Source organism: Arachis hypogaea, chromosome 17, assembly GCF_003086295.3.
Source record: "Arachis hypogaea cultivar Tifrunner chromosome 17, arahy.Tifrunner.gnm2.J5K5, whole genome shotgun sequence".
Lineage (NCBI taxonomy): Eukaryota > Viridiplantae > Streptophyta > Magnoliopsida > Fabales > Fabaceae > Arachis > Arachis hypogaea.
In genome coordinates this window covers 27,197,261-27,217,304 of record NC_092052.1, presented here as the reverse complement: position 1 = coordinate 27,217,304, position 20,044 = coordinate 27,197,261, and the positions used below count along the sequence as shown (strand labels likewise).

Below are 20,044 nucleotides of genomic sequence, written 5' to 3'. Positions count from 1 at the left end.
ATTTGGTGGTAGATATCAGTAATGGGGCTGGCAAGGGGATGTAGTTTGAGATTTTTCTGACCCTGGGTGGTCGGTTGGTGTTTGCCGATTTGGGGTGTTCTTTCTGAGTTTCTCTCGGCTGGGGATTGTGACAAGGTGCCGTGTTGTTGTGCTGCCGTTTGTTGGTGGCTACGACTTGGCTCACCTCTTCGTTGTTTATGTACTCCCTTGCTACTCTTTGGATCTCGTGCATGGTCCATACTGGTTTGGTGGTGAGGTATTTTCGGAAGTCTTCGTTTATGAGGTCGTTGGTCAGACAAAGACTCGCGATCGAATCCGTGAGTCCGTCGACCATTAGGCACTCGTCATTGAACCTATCTAGGTATTTCCTCGTGGATTCGTCCTGCCTTTGGGTGACTCCAAGCAAGTTGATGGGATGTTTTGCTTTGGTGATTCTGGTGGTGAATTGGGCCATGAACTTTCCCGAAATATCGTGAAAGTTGGCTATAGAGCCATGTGGGAAGGCATTGAACCACTTGATCGCAAGTCCAGCCAGGGTTACCGGGAAGGCCTTGCATCGAACCGCATCGGCGGCCCCTTCCAGGTTCATACTGGCCTCGAAGGCCGTAAAGTGTTCCTGGGAATCCTTGGTTCTGTCATATTTCATGTCTGTGGGCTTGTCGAAGCCCTTCGGAAGCTTGGCTCTCAGGATTCTTTCGGTGAAAGGGGTGGCTCCCATTATCACGTGTTCACTTTTTCGTACGTTTGGCTTCCCGGTGGTGTCGTCAATCGTCTTCTTCGTGTCGGCTTTCCGGGTCTCGGAAAATGCTGCGATCGTGTCTTTTATTGTGTTACCGTTTGGGTGACCTGTTGTGTTTGGTTCGTGGTGGGATCGGGTTTTGGAAGTCACGTGGCTTCCGTGTTCCATGTGATACCATTCTTTGGTCGCAACTCGGCCCTCGAGGTCTTGAATTCGGAAGCAGAGATCTTGGATTATCTGGACTGCCTTTTCCCCCAGGCCGTCAGGGGCTCGGGCTTCAAGCTGTAGACGATTGTCCCCTTTTGATTGTCGCTGGAGCAGGGTCGGTTGATGAATGGTGAGGGCTTGGGAGTTGCTCCTCGGGATTATCCGCTATGCCGTCACGGTGTTGCAGTCCCCAAAGACTGTGCCAATGTACTGGAAGACTCCAGTACGAGTTGTAAGATGGATTGGGGACTTGCGGGTCGAAACGGCGGCCGGTCGTCTGACTGGAGCAATGGGGGGTGATACCTGCAAAGAGACTCCAATGCTCAAGTCAAAATGGATCTGAAAGGTATAAGGTGTGTAGAGTAAATGACGTACCTGAGGGGGCCTGTGGCTCCCCTTTATATAGGTGATGGTATTTATCTTATTTTATCTTGAAGGTTGTGGTAGGCTTAGAGAAGGAGGGGTTGAATCTATGCCTTTCTTTTAAGTTACTGAAATGACCATTTAAAGCAAACTTTGAGCACTCTCTTCTTGTCTTTCTTTCCTTTGTCCTCCTTCTTGAGCTTTAGACAGTTTAGCTTGAAGTGTCCAGCCTCCTTGCAATGATGACACGTCACCTTGCTTAAGTCCATCTTGTGTTCCTTTGAGCTTGAACTCTTGTATTTGCCCTTGTTCTTCATCATCCTTCTAAATCTCCTAGCAAAAAACATAAGCTCATCATCTGAAATACCATCACTAGACTCACTCTCTTTTGGTTCTATTTTTGACTTAAGGGATATTCCTTTTTTCTTTGAGTCCGGCTTTTTGTGTGTGGTTTCATAGGCAAGGAGTTTTCCTCTCAGCTCATCATAGGTCATAGGGCTTAGGTTGTTGCTCTTGGTTAGGACAGTGGCAGTGATTTCCCATTCTTTTGTGAGGCTTCTAAGGAGTTTTCTCACTAGGGTTTGTTTTGAGTAGTTTGTACCCATAGCATCAAGGTTGTTGATTATGATTGAGAATCTCTCAAACTCTTCATCAATGCTTTCTCCATCCATCATGTTGAACATCTCGTATTCTTTTCGCAGCATATAAATCCTCGTTTCTTTGACCTATTTAGTACCTTCGTGTGTAACCTGGAGTTTTTCCCAGATTTCTTTGGCTGTTTTGCATCTAGATACCTTTCAGTACTCTTCAAAGCTGATAGCACAGTGAAGAAGGTTGATTGCTTTAGCATTCAGCTCCATCTTCTTCTTGTCGTCCTCATTCCATTCAGCTTCTTCTTTTGGAGTCACCACTCCATCAACACTTGTTTTTGTTGGAATCTTGGGACCGCTCATAACAATCTTTCATATGTTGTAGTAAATGGATTGGATGAAGATCCTCATCATCTCTTTTCAGTAGGCATAGTTCTTTCTGTTGAGGAAAGGAGGCCTATTGTTTGACTGGCCTTCAGTGAGGGTGTAGGCAACTGTGGTTGTGCCCAAGTTGTTCGCCATTGGATCTTTGCTCCAAGAGGTTAAGCTTGATTATTGAGACCTAAGCTCTTGATACCAATTGAAGGTTGTGGTAGGCTTAGAGAAGGGGAGTTGAATCTATGCCTTTCTTTTAAGTTACTGAAATGGCCTTTTAAAGCAAACTTTGATTTTTGATTCTATTTGAACTCAGTAGTGGAAATTTATGAAATAATTTATTTTTGTCTCATGAATATCAGAAAACAGAATATTTCAGAGAAGAGAGAAGCTAACACCAGCATGTATCCTGGTTTGGTTGCCTTGTGCTATGCAACCTACATCCAGTCTCCTCCACAACAATATGGAGGAATTTCCACTATAGTTAAAAGTATTACATACACCAATTCCACAGGATTGACACAATCCTTTCACACTCAAGTTCTAACCTAACTTGACATTGACTATGCTAATACCTAACTCTTCACTCTTAGTGCTAACCCAACTAAGAAAGGGATACCTCACAGGTACAAGATACAAGACATAGACATATCTAAAGAAATCTGAAAATAACTCTAGGCTTTTCTCTCAAGTGTATCACTCATCCTCTTTTCACTCATGGCTTTTACTTGAGCTCTCTCAATATGCCTTTTCACTCAAGAAATTACAGAAAGATAAACATTAAAAAGTACATTACTATCTGTAAAACATGAAGGAGATTGACTTCATCAACAACCTCTTTGCTATGTGATAAACCAGACTTGCAAGCCTCTGATTTAGTTCTTCAATGTTGGCCTAATGCTTCTTTGAAAGAAAGCATTATCCAAGTAGAGGAACTTCTTCAGGGAACTCTTAATAGAACACAACTCACCAAACTCTGATTTTCTCTCCTTGGCTTCTGAATGAACAGCTAACCTCTTTTATCTCCTTGCATGTTGCTTGGTTGCTCTTCCTAAGTCAACTTCTTGAGCAGTGTGCTTCACCAACCCCTGCCATTCACTTTCTCCCATTTTTACTTAAATTTAGGACTTTGCTTCTGACCTCTTTGGTTGACCGAAAGCCACAAGTCATCATTAACAAAAATTTCCAATGGTAAAACCTTATCTCAGCCTTTGAAGACTAACTTGGTCCCCAAGATATGTTTAAGACCGTGGATTTACAGTAGTAAAGAACAAACAACATATTTCCCATATATCTCAGAATGGATAGGTAGAACGTTGAAGATGAAGATAATAAGATCTGATGCATGTATAAGGAAATGGGTTACCTTTAACCTTTACCTAAGCTTGATTTGGTTTGAAATGGTTGATTAGACTTCTGCCTTTCAAGCTTAGTCTTTCTCTTTCTTGCTTCTTTGATGATCAGCTTAGGGAAGAAGCTTTCTCTCACTTTCTTTGAGTTCTGACCACAGCAGGCAAAAGCGTACGTTGAGTTGGTGAAAGCAAGTGAGAGGGAGTTTGCTTGCTGAATATCAAATCGGGCTTGGGTATACATTCAAGTTCAGCCCGTTAGATATCTTGCTTTGATTTTCTTTGGGCTTTAATTGTTTTATAGCCCGCCAGCCTTGTTTATTGATTTCATTCAGTTTGGGCTGCTTGCTTTTATATTGGGTTGTTGCAATGTTGAGTTTTGGCCTGCAATACTAAATAATCAGCAACATATAATTATAAACAATCAATATTTAATTAATTATTTTGCCCAATAAAATAATGTATGTCATCACTAATTAATTTAGTTAATTTCTTAACTCAACATATCTTATTTGGCTAAGATAAGGGTAGTGTTTGAATTTGAATATTGGTTAGAAAATCTAGTAAGCCCGCTTTGGGACCTTTTAGAAGGAGAAAGTTGGCCGAACCCAGGTAGCTGAGTTGGGAGCTGTACCAAGCGTGGGATCCAGATATTGGATCCGTAACAATATCCTATCTTTATAAACAAACGTAGTGCCAATTTCAAAGACTATTATTCTTAACTCCACCTTAGCAGGAATTTAAATAAGGATAGTTTTATATTACACATTTCACAAAGGAAGAGCTGAAGAGTAGAGGATAATATTGTTAATATACGCAGTATTCTTTGAACGTAGTTGAAGAAAAGCAAGGAACAATTGCTTTATTACTTTATCAAAATTGTCACGTGAACATTTTCTTTCTTATGTTTTTTTTTCAATGATCTGTAAACAAGTATTCTCATATCCTTATATATATCCCTCTTATTGAAGCTTGAGCAGTATTTCTCTTAATTATTTGACCCTACCAACACCAACAAATACAGACACGATCTTGAGGCATCTACAAAATTTAAAGCCTGATTGATCATGATTTGTGTTTTCATTTCATATTTTTTATTTTTATTTTTTTAAAAAAGATAAGAAAATAAAAATAGAAAATATTTAAATTAAAAAAAGGAAATACAAACCAATTATACCCTAATCTAACTTGTCATCAATAATATTTTAAATTTAAGTAAGGCTAGAAAATCAATACTTTTTAACTTACATACATTAGTCGATTTTTTAAATTATTTTATTTATCTTAAATTCTACATCTTAAATTTTTTAATTTTAAACTTTATATTATAAATTTTTAAAAAGTTAATTAATATTAATTAACTAAAAATTAATTTTCTGTATTTTTTATTTTTAAGATATTCGACATTGCCATCAAGGATAAATAATCAATCAAAACCACTCAAGCCAAAGTTAAGCACAAAGAATTCTGCATCAGCAGCAAAGCCAGACATAGAAGATAACCAAAACACTCAAAGACATACCAACTAAATATTCATTCTTTAGATACCAACATAACTAGACTTTCACCTTCCAAAAAGTTCATTGACTTTCAATGATAAGTCCCAAACCAAAAATTCATGCTTCACCTATTTGCAGAAATTAACACTCATAATAACTGAGACTATTCACATCAAATGCATTATCTCTTCTTAATACCCTCCAATGACATCTTTCTATGCACCAAACACCACTCTGTCCTCAAATATATAAGCCGCGGTTTCATACACTTCTGTCGCATAGTGTACCTAATTTTAGACTCATGGTTCCAAGTTTAGAGTAGTTCAATATCTCCCTTTATAAACCATATAGCACAAAAATAATAATCTAAGTTTACATCCCTTCAATTTCATCCATGTAAACTAACTTTCTTTGATAAAATTAAAAATTATTATACCATGTTACCATAATTTCTGATGCTCTTGCAATGCTTCTCCACTTATTCAGGTGGCTAAAGTCTCTTAGTACTCCATGCTTAATTTTCAATAATCCAAGACTTTTTATCAGGTTCATCAATCTATTTCGTTCAAAGTTGAGATGTCAATTCATGAGGTTTTTGTTTGTTGACTACTATACCAAGTTTTGGCTCGTGATGACAATGACAAGCTCTTTCACTGAAGTTATTACTTCTTCAAGAATAAATTGGACAACATTTTTTACTCCTTCTACCTCGGCAGCAACATTATTTCCAGCACTCAAGAACTCACATAAGAACACTAAAGGAAGATTATTTGAATTGAGGAGATAACCTCCTACCGTCGTCATCTATTTTTTACATATGAATTCCACAGAAAACCACCATACCTTCTTGCCATTACTTTGATTAGTAGCAAGTCTTCTCTCAAGCATCTTTCTTTTACACTGAGTTTTCATTGAGCCTCCTTCTATATTGATCTTTACCTATTATGACCAATGAAATATAATTTCATTCCAAACTTCTTCACTCTTGATTTCTTTATTTTCAAAATTTTTTTGTTTCTTACCTTCCATATAGACCAAATAATAGCCAACCACAGATTGATCCACTTTTTTCTTTTATGATTCACCACTTTTTGGTTGAATCAAGGTTAAAGAAGTCTTTTAAACCCTTCCAGTTTCACCCAACAAATATTTTTAAGATGCATTGTCTTTACCCACATCAATTCCACAAAGCTACAGTGTATAAATAGATGATTCTCATCCTCTATGGCCTGCCCACAAAAACATGCATTTTGCTTCATTTTGACCTATGATAAAACTATGAAAAAATGAGATAAGAAAAGATGAAGAATATTGTACTTTGTATTTCTTGATTGATTGAAATGTGAAGGTAAAACTAAATATATATAGAATATTGGCTTATGAAAGATAAAAGTAAATAAAGATAAGATAAAATAATAAAGACTAAAATTGTGACTGAATTTATCTATTCTATTGGGCTGAATTTGTAGGCCGCAAGACTTCTTTATTGTTGTCATGAGCTAAGGTGGAAGAATAATTTAATAACTTATAATATTCAATCTACTTAATCTTTTTCTTGTATTCAATCTTCCAAGGATTGTGGTCCACGGCATGATTTCAACCCTTGGAGGTACTGTTCCCCTCCAAATATTATTAAAACTATGTTTTGATTCAGACAGTCCCAAATTTTTTTCATTTGCTGCATTGATTAGAGACTTGATTGAGAAGCTACCATCCTCAGGAAAAGACCAAACTGCTTCATCCTGCATACCTGAAGCCAAGAAAATATTCGGTAAAAGATAATGTAATTCCTCACAAAATTTATGTTCCCACTCAAAAAGCCTTCTCCGCTGGATAAACCATCCCAAAATCCATAGTTTGCTATTATGTTGGCTTTATTTGATGAGATTGCAAAAAGTCTAGAAAATTTTTCTTTCAGGCACATATTTTTCACCCATGTATCTTCCCAAAATCTTGTTTTACAACCATCTCCTATACACATTTTAATTCCTTTCCATGCAATATCTTTTAACCAATTACATTGTTTGACCCCTTTTACTATGTCGCTCCAGGGCCATTTGATTTGGGTTCCTCATTTTTTATCACTATTTTTTCTAAGTTACTGCCATTACAAGAGGCCATAATACGCTTCCAAAGAGGCTTGCCTTCTGTAGAGAATCTCTACCACCATTTAAAGAGAAGCGCGATATTTTTTTTTTATAATAATGATGTCTCCTACTCCTAAACCGCCATGCTCTTTTGGTTTTTGAATTTGGCATTAACTAATAGATGGCATCGATTTCTTTCCGTCCCTCTCTCCCAAAAAAAATTCGATTGTAGTGATATGATCTTTTTTCCCACTACTTTAGACATTTTGAACAAACTCAGATAGTATAAAGGCATATTATTTATCACTGCTTTGATCATGACTAATCTCCTTGCTCTTGACAACAAACCCACCTTCCACTTGGCTAGCTTCTTCTCAATTTTTTCTATCATTGATTTTCATGTTGACACTCTTCTTGGGTTTGCCCCTAACGGTATATTCAAATAAGACACTGGGAGCTTACTAACTGGACATCTCATTTCATCTGCTAGTCTCTTCACTTCTGACTCTACCACATTTATTGGAATTAAAAATGATTTCTTGTAATTTATAACCAGACCAAACATTAATCCAAAGCAATCTAATATTCTTCTGTTATTCCTTATCACCTTTTTTTTTGGCGGACAGAACAAATTTGTGTCATCTGCAAAATGTAGGTGTGATAGGAGAATATTTTCTCCTCCTACCTCTATACCCCTTGTTAGGCCTTTCTCCATCACCATCCCCAACATTTTGTTTAGAGTTTCGGCTATCAGAATAAAGAGGAAGGGCGAAATATGGTCTCCCTATCACAGCCCATGTTTCATCTAGAACGGTTCAGTTGGGCTGCCATTAATCAAGATTGACATCATTGATATTTTTAGAAGTCCTTGTATCCACCATCTCCACTTAAATCCAAATTCCATCCTATCTAAGACATGGTTCACAAAGCTCCATCTGACCGTATTGTAAGCTTTCTGAAAATTCGGCTTCAAGATAATGCCTTCTTTCGTTTTCTTTTTCAACCATGTCACCGTTTCACACGCAATGAGAGTGCCATCTAGGATCTGTTTGCCTTGAATGAAAGCTATTTGTACTTCTCCTACTAAATTTTCTATTACCTTCTTTATTCTGTCTACCATAACCTTTGAGATAAATTTATATACACTTTCAATCTTGCTTATCGGCCCGAAGTCTTTTATCTCTGTTGGAACGTCAACCTTTAAAGCCAACATCACCCATGTCATCTTGAGATTTTTTGGCAAATAACCCGTTCTGAAAAATTCCATCACGATCTCACTGAACTCTCCACCAATGATATCCCAAGTCCTATTGATGATGAATATATTAAAACCATCCGGTCCAGGAGCTTTAGTTGATCCAAAACTCCACACTGCTTTCTTAATTTCTTCCATTGTTGGAAATTTTTCCTAGTCAGTCGCTTGCTCTTCCGTGATCCTATTAAGAAGGCCTTCCTGCAACTTTATATTCGGCAATTCTCTTTGGTTGTATAATTTTTTGAAGAAACTCCGAGCCTCCTATTTTATCCTCTTTGGATTTCTGATCGTTCTTCCTCCCAATCTAAGCTCCGCAATGTGTTTTTTTTATTTCTGATTATTGCCACTGTATGAAAGTATTTCGTATTTTTATCCACTTCTTTTATATATTTATCTCTTAACATTTGCTTCTAAAATTCTCCCCTTTTTTTGCACCAAAGATCAAGCTGACTCATTAGGGCCTTTCTTCTACTCAAATTCATATCTATTTGAATCTCATCTTCAAGTTTTGCATCCACTTTTGCAATTTTCTCTTTAATTCTTATCTTTCCATCAATATTACTAAAGACTTCTCTGTTCCACTTCAATATACATCTTTTGAGTATCTTCTTTTTTTCTTGGACTGGCACATTTTCAAGTATGTTCCATACCCCTTCAATCATGGGGACAAACTTTGGATGGGAGAACCACACATCTAAAGATCGGAATGGTTTGGCCTCCAATCTTCTTTTTTCGTCTTTAGAAATAGAGGGACATGATCCGACCTTGAGCATTTAATCATCTCTAATATGGAGTCTGAAAAATTTTGAATTCAACATGGATCAACACATATTCTATCCAACTTACTTGCTTGACTACCCCTCCTCCAAGTGAATTTTCTCTCCTGTAAGGGCAGATCAATAAGGTTAATATCTTGTAACCGGCTTCTAAAATCTGACATACCCATTATACTGCCTCTGCCACTACTTTTTTCCCTTCGCACAAGACCTCATTGTAGTCTCCCATAGCTATGAATGGAACATCCATCCTATTCTTTATCTCTATTGTTTCCTCCCATAAATCTTTCTATCCCTTACAGAGTGGTTTTCATAGATAACCATGACTGCAAGTTCCAGATTTTGTTGTTTAAGACTACCCTTCAAGTAGATCCACATTTTTCCTTTCAATCTTTCAGTTTCACCAAATTGTTTCTTATCCGAAATACACAATAAATCCCCACTCACATCATTTGATTCAACGAACTCCCAATCAAAATCATTTTGGCCCCACAATTTTTTTACTAAACTAGTTGTTATACTCTTCATTTTTGTTTCAACCACACATACAAACTACAATTCTTTTATTTCTGACCATATCCTTTATGCAACCTACTTTTCCTCTACTCCCAGTTCTCTACAATTCCAAAAAATTAACATATCTGAGATTTAGAGACACCAAGCTGTTTAAGAGATCTTTTTTCTTTTCTCTTTGACTGTGTTTTGAAATAGATCTCCTCATGCTCTTCTCCATTATTTTGAGTCGCCTTCCTCAAATACTTAGAGCTTCTTCCTCATCACTACAGTACATCAAAATTTGGGAGCCAATCCTCCATGCTTCAAGTGTTTCATCCTCAATGTCATCCTCTTCGCTATCTTCTCTACTTGGCAAACCCTTCTCTTCAACTGATTTCTTTTTTGATCGCTCTACCCCCTTTTTTGCACGTGTATTTTTTCTTAACCCTTTATTTATAATTCTTTTTTTTGTTCTTATTCCATGTGGTTCGAAAATCTCCTTGTCTGTTGCATATTTCTTTCTTTCACTAAGCTGCTTCATTTCCTTCTTTTTTTTTTTCTCAATAAGGGGCTTTCCTTCTCAAGCCCATGCATAGTCATGTTCTCAAAACTCGATGGTATTAAAGGGCCAGAGAGTGACTCATCCCTCTCTTTTTCTTCATGTTGATCCTCAAAGTTATGTATTGGGCCACCTTTGAGGCACAACCGGATTTTCTGAATTATCTCTTCACTTCTTCTATCATCAAATAAGCATCTTGTAGAACTTGAGGACTCAACCCGATTCAAAAAATTCAACTGTTGCATATCAAGTGCACTGCTTCTCTCTTCATGCGATATATTTTCTCTATGAAATCATAAATGCGACTCATTAACTCTGCCCGCCATCTCATAATTTTTCTTGGATTTTCCATCATCTTCTTCCTCTATCTCCTTCACCGGAATATTTAAATTTTTCACCATTGACCGCTTTGCTCTGTCATCATTTCTCCCTCCCCAAGTTTCTCTTACAAAAATTTCAAATTTTCCATCATCAAGAACCAAACTTACTCTATTATTAATTATCGTCACCCAATTAGTGTCCACCAGGACCTTGACCGAATCAAAGCCATCAGCTTTCATGGAGTCTTTATCGATTTTTAAGACTGACCCCACACAGTTGCTATATCATGAACATTATCTTCATACTAAGCATGGAGAGGGAAGCCAAAGATATCGATCCACGCTTTTCTAGATCTATTTGTTTTCTCAGTCGACCACTTTTTTTATCTTGCCAAAATGGTTGAGTAAAAACGATGACCGCAGAACTTCTTGCATATTCTCAACTGAATTAAAGACAAGGATCATTTTAAAGGACTCCATACTTTTAACCTCAACAAGGGTGTGCCAATCATTGAAGATATTTGGGATAACTTCATCACGCCTCAATGGAATAACAGACTCACCCACAATAGCCCTCTCAAGCTTTTCCACCATCTTCGGATCAATTTTTCCCTTAATCTCTCCAAGCATCATTGGTTTTTTCTGTTCTTCCATTTGACTCAGTTGTTTTTTGCCATTAATTTTGTACCCCAATAAAGCATCCTTGAATGATTTCTCCCTCCCTTTCGGTGTCGTTCTTATCCTTGTTGGGTCACTCGTATCTTCTCGCCCTTTGTTCATTCGTTTTGCATTATTAGCATTGTTCCATTGGTCTCTTTTTGTTCCTATCTTAAATTTTGATTCTATCACCCTAATTTGAACACCATTCACATCATACTCGTTAAGGTTTCTGATTGCTCTTTCCGCATGGTTCTTGAAAGCATAACGTACACTCATTCTTTCATTTAGATTATCAACAAAAATCGTAAAAAAAATTTACTCCAATCTCTGAACGCTTTTCGTAATTTTGTTATCTCTCCCTCGCTTAGTAAAAACTTCATGTGGTCTCTGTGATTTCACATGTTGGTGTTGCTGCCATGATTTTTTTCTCCTAATCTCTATCCATTGGTGTCCCTCCTCCCTCACTCTCTCTCGTGTTTTCTCTCATGATTTTTTTCTAATGCTAGTTAGCTTAATTAATTAATTAAGACATATGTTGAAGAAGAGAGGAGTTGAATGAATTACTTAAAAGGCTCGAAAATTTTTTCTCTAAAGTTAATTCACTAGTTACCTAAAATCATTTGTTTTTTGAAGAATGTTATATGAATATAGCATGTTCACACCAGTCATACATCTAATTTATTAATTTCCGTTATTTTAAATGATTTTAAGATGCATTATAATTTAATTGAATAGTCATATCTATTTAAAAATATTTAGCCATAATATGTATATAAGTAATGCTACACATCCAAATCTTTTATAAATTAAATATAATTAAGTTAAATAATAAAATTTAATTATAATTAATTTTTATTATGTTATACCAATTTAATTAGATTTAATTAACAAAAAAACTTAAACTTATAGTGTTATTCTTTGTACAAATAAAATTTTTACATGTTCTTAGTGTATGACCTAAACACACTCTAAGAAACTAGATCACGTCAAACGATCATATCTATTTTTATACACTACTAGTTAGCACCACAAATTGTCTAATTTAATATTGTACTGCATAACATGAGTAATATGAACAACGAGCGAAAGCAATCGGAAGCCTCCTCGATAGCAATATCAGCATTAGACTGAACAAGAGCTCTAGGATGCAGCTGAAGATGTGCGACAGACAACGAAACTTCTTTTCGGCAGCGGCTACGGTGCCAACACCGAATTGGATGGTGATGTTGTGCTTTTGGGAATAGACGAAATGAACCTTTATGGTGGGAACTCTGGATAGTAACACAATAGAGGATTACATCGCTAAGATTAACAACAAAATCAACCAATACCAATAAAGAATCAGAGAAAAAATTATAAAGGAATAGTTTTTAATCGTTTAAGTTATTTTTCCCCTTTTTTCTTAAATTGGAGGGCTTTCTTTGTGTAAAGGGATGTGGTGAAAAAGTGGAAAAGGGCTCACTATACCGAATTTTTTTATCAAGAACCGATTGAGGTCTTCTACCACTACCACCACCATTGATTTTGACCTGGTCTGATGTATGAGTAGTTTTGAACTCTATGGTAAGAATTTTAAAAGTGCAGGTTGGGTTATGGAAGGTTGAAAAAGTGAGTTGAGGTTGAGGGTGGGGGTAATTTAAAAATTTTATTAAAAAATCAACAAAAAATTAGGATTTGGATACTTTTGTCATAGGAAACCCATCTTCCATGAGTATAGTGTTAATTTTTTTATTTTATAGGTACTTTTGTTAGCATTCTAAACTTTATGGGTACTTTTGGTAGTTTTTTCTTTTTAAAAATCCTAATATCTTTTTTTTTCTCTTCTTCCTTCTTCCCTAATTTCCTCACTGCACATCCCCAGCAATTCCCCTTTTCCTTCCCCTTCGTCACTCGTCTCGGTTCCCTTTTCTTCGGCCCATTTAGGTTCATCTCCATCGGTTCCCTTCCTTCCCCTCACTGTGAGTCAACTAGTATGGATTTTAATTTCGATCGTTCTTCCTTTATACTCTAAACTCTTTTCTTTAAAACTGACAACATTTGCAATTTCGCAAGAGAGTAGTAAAGAATTATAGAATCAAAAGATCCAAACGAAAATTAAAGGCAAGGGTTTGGAGACCCAAGTTTAAGCCCCTACTCTATTGCCTGTAAGATTCATCAGCTACAGCTCTTCCTACTCTTCTTCCTCCTCCTCTCATGGATTCGAAGCCGCAAAATTTAGCTTCTAGTTCTACTCATCAGTCAACAGATTCCAACAAGAACGAACGGCTATATAAGCATGATGTATTTTGACTTTCAGAGGCATCGACACTTGCAACAATTTCACCGATCATCTTCATCATAACCTCATCATGAAATGAGTTTTCGCCTTCAAGGACAACGAGAGGGGAACGAAGAAGAAAGGGGAACCTATCTCATTCCAGCTACTGCAGGCCATCAGAGGTTCCTGCATTTCTATCGTTGTCTCTCAAGTGATTATGCTTCTTCCACATAGTGCTTCAATGAAATGACTACCATAGCTCAATGCATGAAAGAGTTCATACAAAAGGTTTTCTCGATTTTTTATGATGAGATCTTTCTGATGTTCGAAAGTAGAGTGGGGCGTACGAGGATGCTCAGGGAAGAAGAAGTGAAAAAAAGAATTAGGATTTTAGAAAATTGAAATTGTGTTTTTAAAATTATAAAAATTAAAAGTGGACAACTTTTGTAATTATGATAATTGTTAACTGACACGTCACTCCTAAACCTTAACTTCAAGTAACTCAATTGACGGTTGATCATTTTTATCAAATTTTAAAATTTTTTGAAAATTATTTTGTCAATAACAAAAATTGGGTACTATTTTACCAACGTTAGAATATTTTGAATACTGATTTTGTATTTATCTCATTTATCTAACATGAATATCAGAAATTTGAGTCAAAGGGAAGTAAGGACCAATTATCTAACAAGTAACAAGTGAGTATTTTTAGTGAATAAAAATTTATTACAAATTTAAATGTCTGATGTGAAAATTTTTAGAGACCAATTTATGTATTTATTTTTCAAAATATTTAAAATACAAATAGAATGAAAATAAAAGACATTAATATTTAAAAATATTTAAATATTTTTCTGCAACCAAAAAATAAGTTACCAATAAAAAAAGAATTTAGATAATTTATACTTTAAAGACATATATTAAAATTATAAAATATTTTTTAAAAAAAGTATAAAATATTTAATTTTTTTAATGCATTTATGTTGTATTTATTAACAAAAAATTTAAAACTTCTATTGATAATAATCTTATTATGTGTTTTTATATTAGGTCACAAGTTAACCAAACTCATAAAAATGTTACACGAAGATAATGGAACACCTTTTTAAATTCGTACTCTCAGTTGAAATCCGTTAAAAATTTTTACAATAGAAGAAAACAAAATAGGAGAAACATAAACAAATTTTTTTTTTTGGTGACTGAAACATAAACAAATTTGAGTACCTACTAAACCATATCTTCAAATAATCAAATTTCCGATAATAATTGCTATTTTTTTGCTCTAGGCAGATTATTCAAAATAACCTTACATCCATGCTAACATGAAAAGCAACTCGATCTTGAGATAATAAAGTAAAGTAAACGAATGATCAGTGTTCATCTGTGGCCAGAGACCCTAACAAGAAAAAAAAAAGAACCTTCGCTTTCACATCTCACTGCTCAATCATTGCACCTCCAAAATAACCATCACTTTTTCTTTACGTCCATTCCACCCATTCTACTTCTTGTGTATTGGACTCAATAATAATGATAAAATACAGAAATAGACTTTGATATATTAAAACTGTACAAATCTTTGCTAAACGATTAAAAAGTAGGATATTTAACTCTTTCTTGCATATAAAAGATGGATTTGAACACTAATGCTTACTTAAAAGATTAGTTAAAATGCACCTCCTTTCATATCTTGAGAAAAGGAAAACAGTTTTGTGAGGCACGTTAAGAGCACCACGTTCATGCAGCTAGCTAGCTAGCACACTCACTCACCCACCCACCCTTGTCTCCTTCAATTCCGAAACGGTTACCTCTTTTTTATTCCCTTCTAACTACCCACTGCAGCAACCAACAATAATGGCGCGTATGTCCTCCTTCTTTTCTCTGCTGCTTCTTCTTCACTTCCTTGTTCCCTTTCAATGCCACGTGGCTGCTTCCTCTTCTTCTTCTTCAGCTAAGTACCACCATAACCGTAACCACAGCAGCGCATGTTCATTGTTCGAGGGAAGTTGGGTGCGCGATGAAGAATACCCAATGCCATTGTACGAATATTCAAGGTGTCCAATCATAGACCCTGAATTCAACTGTCAAATGTACGGTCGTCCTGATTCTGCATACCTCACATATCGCTGGAAGCCTCTCTCTTGCGACCTTCCAAGGTATAATGTAACGGAATTTCTCTTACTATTATCATGCTCTTAGCTATTCTGAATGGTTTTGTGGCGTTCGTGATAGGTTCAATGGGATTGAGTTTTTTATGAAAATGGAAGGGAAGACGGTCATGTTTGTCGGTGACTCATTGGGAAGGAACCAATGGCAGTCTTTGATTTGCATGCTATCTTCTGCTGCACCTAATGCACGCACTCAATTTCTCAGTGGAGATCCTCTTTCAACCTTCAAATTCTTGGTCAGTTAAGTCTTTACTCTTTAACAATTTCTTATCAGTGAGTCACTCACTGAGTAATAATACTAAGATTATGTTTGATTTGTGGGGATACTAAATTTTCATGAATAAAATTACACATGTGTGATAACTTTCATTCATAGTAAGATGTTAGTTCAGATTTGAAAGGAAATAAAATAGGTTAAATGAGAGCTAAGAATAGTAGTTTTCTGCAACAGAGTAGCTTGTGTACCTCTCTTTGTTTAAGCTTCATTCATGATCTCTTATGTGGCAGGTTTCCCTTTTTTCTTTCTGTAATAGGACAAAGAATTTATAGAAAAAGTGCTTTATGACATGATTGTAATTAAAATTTGATGTGTGATGGTCCAATAACTATTGCAAGGCTCTCTTAGTTAGGGGACCCAAAAATTGCTGTCAGGCATTAATGTTGCCTAGTTGATACAAACTTAGCCACATTATCATTATGATTTACCCTATAGAAAATAGACTATATAGAAAAGGGAAAACAAAATATTGGAGCTACACATGTGAATGTGATCCTAATTGGGCTTTGAATTTTGGCATGTTGTGTATGTTAGGATTATGGTATGAGCATTTCATTCTACAGAGCACCTTATTTGGTGGATGTTGAGGTGTTCCAAGGGAAGAGAATTCTAAGGTTAGAAGAGGTAGGTAGGAATGGAGATGCATGGAAAAGTGCTGATGTTCTGTCATTTAACACTGGCCATTGGTGGACTCATCAAGGATCTCTCCAGGGGTAATATGCAACAATGTCTTTAACTCTCAACTTGCTTATCTTAAAATAGCAAAAATGATCTAAATGAAAATATTGGGATTTTGCCAATTTTTTTTCCTTTTTAAGGAGGAAAAAAATATGCAATTATACATCCTTTCAACTTTGTGTCATATGCACTTTACACCATGAAGTTGTCAAATGGTATAAAATCATGCCTTTTGTCGCCGTTTCCTTCAAAATTAATGGTCTTATGATGTGTTTAATTAACAAAATTACCCTGTATTACTTATTAGAAGGATAATTTTGAAAGAAAATATATTTTATAATGCTTTGTTCTTTTACACTTTCTGAAAACTCTAGTGTGTTGGATTCACATTCTAAAAGTATAACATGGAAATTATATGTAAAATAATTTGACTTTTGAGTAATGGAGTGCAGTTGGGATTATGTAAATTTAAGAGGAAAGTACTACCAAGACATGGATCGCTTGGCAGCTTTGGAAATAGGTATGAAAACATGGGCTAATTGGGTGGACAACAACATTGATAGAAGCAGAACCAAAGTCTTCTTTCAAGCAATTTCTCCTACACATTACAAGTAAGGAATCTACCTTATCTCCCTCTGTACATTATCTTATTTTAAGTAGTAAGATACCTAGCTTCATGATATAAGTATAACAGTGTGCTTGGTAAGAAAGACATCTTGTCTTTTACTTCATCATTTTATTCATAATTAACTAGTAACAACATTTTCATTATTTATAACTAAACTGCTAGTTGCATATGCTTATTAAATGATTTATTGATTTATTGCCAACTTTTCTCACTATGCCTAATTAAACTCATTTTTCTATTTGGTTTTATATGGTGAGATGTTGTTAGGGCTGTAAGTAGGACCCTTCTTTTGACTAATCTCATGAGTTATAGCTTAGCTAGCTCACACTATTTAGCTTTGTTGAAATTTGAGTGTTCTTGTCTTACTGTTGAAATTTTTATCCCTGTGTTGTCTTCTTGTCTTTATGATTGGAGTCTTTGCAAATTGCAAAATGCACTTTATTGGATGCTGAGTTAAAATCTATTTGATGTTTAAAAAAAAAAAAGGAAAAAGTTGAAAACTCATATGCAGTTGTCATAATGTAAAATTGATAGTTTTTAGAAACATTAGATAATTGTATCTCAAATTATTTAATGGTTCTCAAATAACAACTTCACATGAAGACAAATGTATGCGAATTTTTACTAGAAAATAACAACTTCACATAAAAATAAATGTATGTGAATTTTCACCATAAAAAAAATAATAACATAAAAAAGAATTTGCTGATCTACGAATTACAATTCTATAAAATATACATAATTATAGAATTATTCATTACTTTATACTACTTTACAAAATTTAGGATCCTGTTATTTATATAATGATTTTTTCATACATCATTATATTATAAAAATGAAGCAGATTCTAAAAGATACTCCAAGAAAAATCATGCTTATATTTTGAGCTAATATTTCTGAATTATTTAATAGGAATTTGTTTTCCTACAAAACGGAGATTAAAAAACGAGTTATCCAGAATATTCACAACATTATGGCAGCACACTTCAAAAGCTGTATTACTTGTATAATTCATTTGTGTCAAATCTATGGTTATAGAAGCATGCCAACATACCACTTGTTGCCCCTCTTCAAGTTCATAGCTATTCATTCATTTTTACATGAGGTTGCCAATGGCACTTTTATTGCCTTTTCACAAAAACCTTTTAAAACCTAAAGAAGAGTGAAGTTTTTTTCCTAGAGCAGGATCCCAGTGACCCATATCAAGAGAAAAGGTTGTGTCGGTGAAATAATAAAGCTCATGCATCATCCAACCAATACTATCTACACACACATTTTATACAACAAAGTTTATGCCGCTTTAAATTTTTTTTTTTTCCTTTTAATGTGCACATGTTAGATATGATATGTCTATTTTTGTGTCTCTTTACATAATCCTTAACATATTTCCAAGATTCAAACAGTACAACATTTATATCCGGTATGGCCAAAAGGTACATGTGCTATATAAGTTATGGGGCAAGCTAGTGGCATAGAACATGGAAATGTCCAAGGCTTCAATATCAAAAAATAAATCACTTTAGTTCTGGTTGGATTCAACCCACAATACTGTACTATTAATGTGAGTAGTACTCTACCACGTTTAAGGCTTTGATATAATTTATCAGCATTGTTTTGGTATTTTATTCTGTGAAGTACCTACAAGTTTATACCATTTGTTTATGAAGCTTCTCAATTTGGATTTGAACTCTGTAACTCCTTTGGCATCATACGTATTAGAGAATTAGTTGATTAGTTAAATAGTTAGAAATCACTTACAGTTAGATTCATTTTAGTTTGTCGCAGCTCTTTATTTCTCAACATGGCCTTATCACCTACCATGTTAGAAGGTTTGCTAAGAGGATAACTTCTCCTATGCGCCGATCACCAGTGTATTTTTTCCCCTGACAAATAACTTTTAATTGTTTCAAGTTTCAACCATAGTTACATGAATTTTCCAATTAGGTAACTTGTATCGACTACATACTAGAACACCATGGATATACTTCCCACATAACATATATTTTACATGTAACTTACCTTGTATTCATTCCCGTCCTAAAATGTATTATGTTCCATGTAACTATGGTTTGAACAAGCTAAACTCTATTTTTCAACAAAATTAACACAACAGAAACTAATGCTAAAACTTAATGTCACTGAATTGCCACAGCCCAAATGAATGGAATACTAGGAAGACAACAACATTGATGCCAACAAAGAATTGCTATGGTGAAACAGCACCTATCAGAGACACATCATCATACCCTGGACCCTATCCAGAGCAGATGAGGATTGTGGATATGGTGATCAGAGAAATGAAGAATCCTGCATATCTTATGGACACTACATTCTTGTCAGCATTAAGAAAAGATGGGCACCCTTCAATTTACAGTGGTGAATTGAGTCCACAGCAGAGAGCTAACCCTGACCACTCAGCTGATTGCAGCCATTGGTGCCTTCCTGGATTACCTGATACTTGGAATGAACTTCTCTACACTGCTTTGTTCTACTAACTCCTCCTTCTTTTTCATCTTTAATTTTAATGATTGCAATTTGTAAAGTTATATATATATATATATTAAGAAAGTTCTTTGTTGCTTTTATTAGGATAAAGAATGCTAAATTACAATATTATAGGCTTAAGTACCTTTTTTCAATGTAACAATAATCACAATGACTACTTAAGAAACTAAATTCCTTTTAATGATATAAATTTCGATAATTGAATGATAACATGGAGAAGTTTACACTTCAGACTTTTAACATTGACTCTATCAAATGTT

At 35.1% G+C, this 20,044-nt stretch overlaps 1 protein-coding gene across 2 annotated transcripts; it reads left to right on the top strand.

Moving 5' to 3' along the window:
* The first annotated feature begins 15,163 nt into the window (after window positions 1-15,163).
* LOC112764062 (protein PMR5) lies at window positions 15,164-19,996 on the top strand. Of its 2 annotated transcripts, XM_025809588.3 has the most exons (6): window positions 15,185-15,684; window positions 15,761-15,932; window positions 16,508-16,686; window positions 17,104-17,262; window positions 19,055-19,150; window positions 19,432-19,996. In XM_025809588.3, the coding sequence occupies exons 1-6, from the start codon at window positions 15,383-15,385 to the stop codon at window positions 19,772-19,774; spliced, it is 1,251 nt and encodes a 416-aa protein (XP_025665373.1). In that variant the 5' UTR covers window positions 15,185-15,382; the 3' UTR covers window positions 19,775-19,996. The 2 variants fall into 2 exon arrangements, with proteins under 2 accessions (XP_025665374.1, XP_025665373.1); XM_025809589.3 differs by lacking the exon at window positions 19,055-19,150 and having other exon boundaries at window positions 15,164-15,684.
* The last annotated feature ends 48 nt before the right edge of the window (window positions 19,997-20,044 follow it).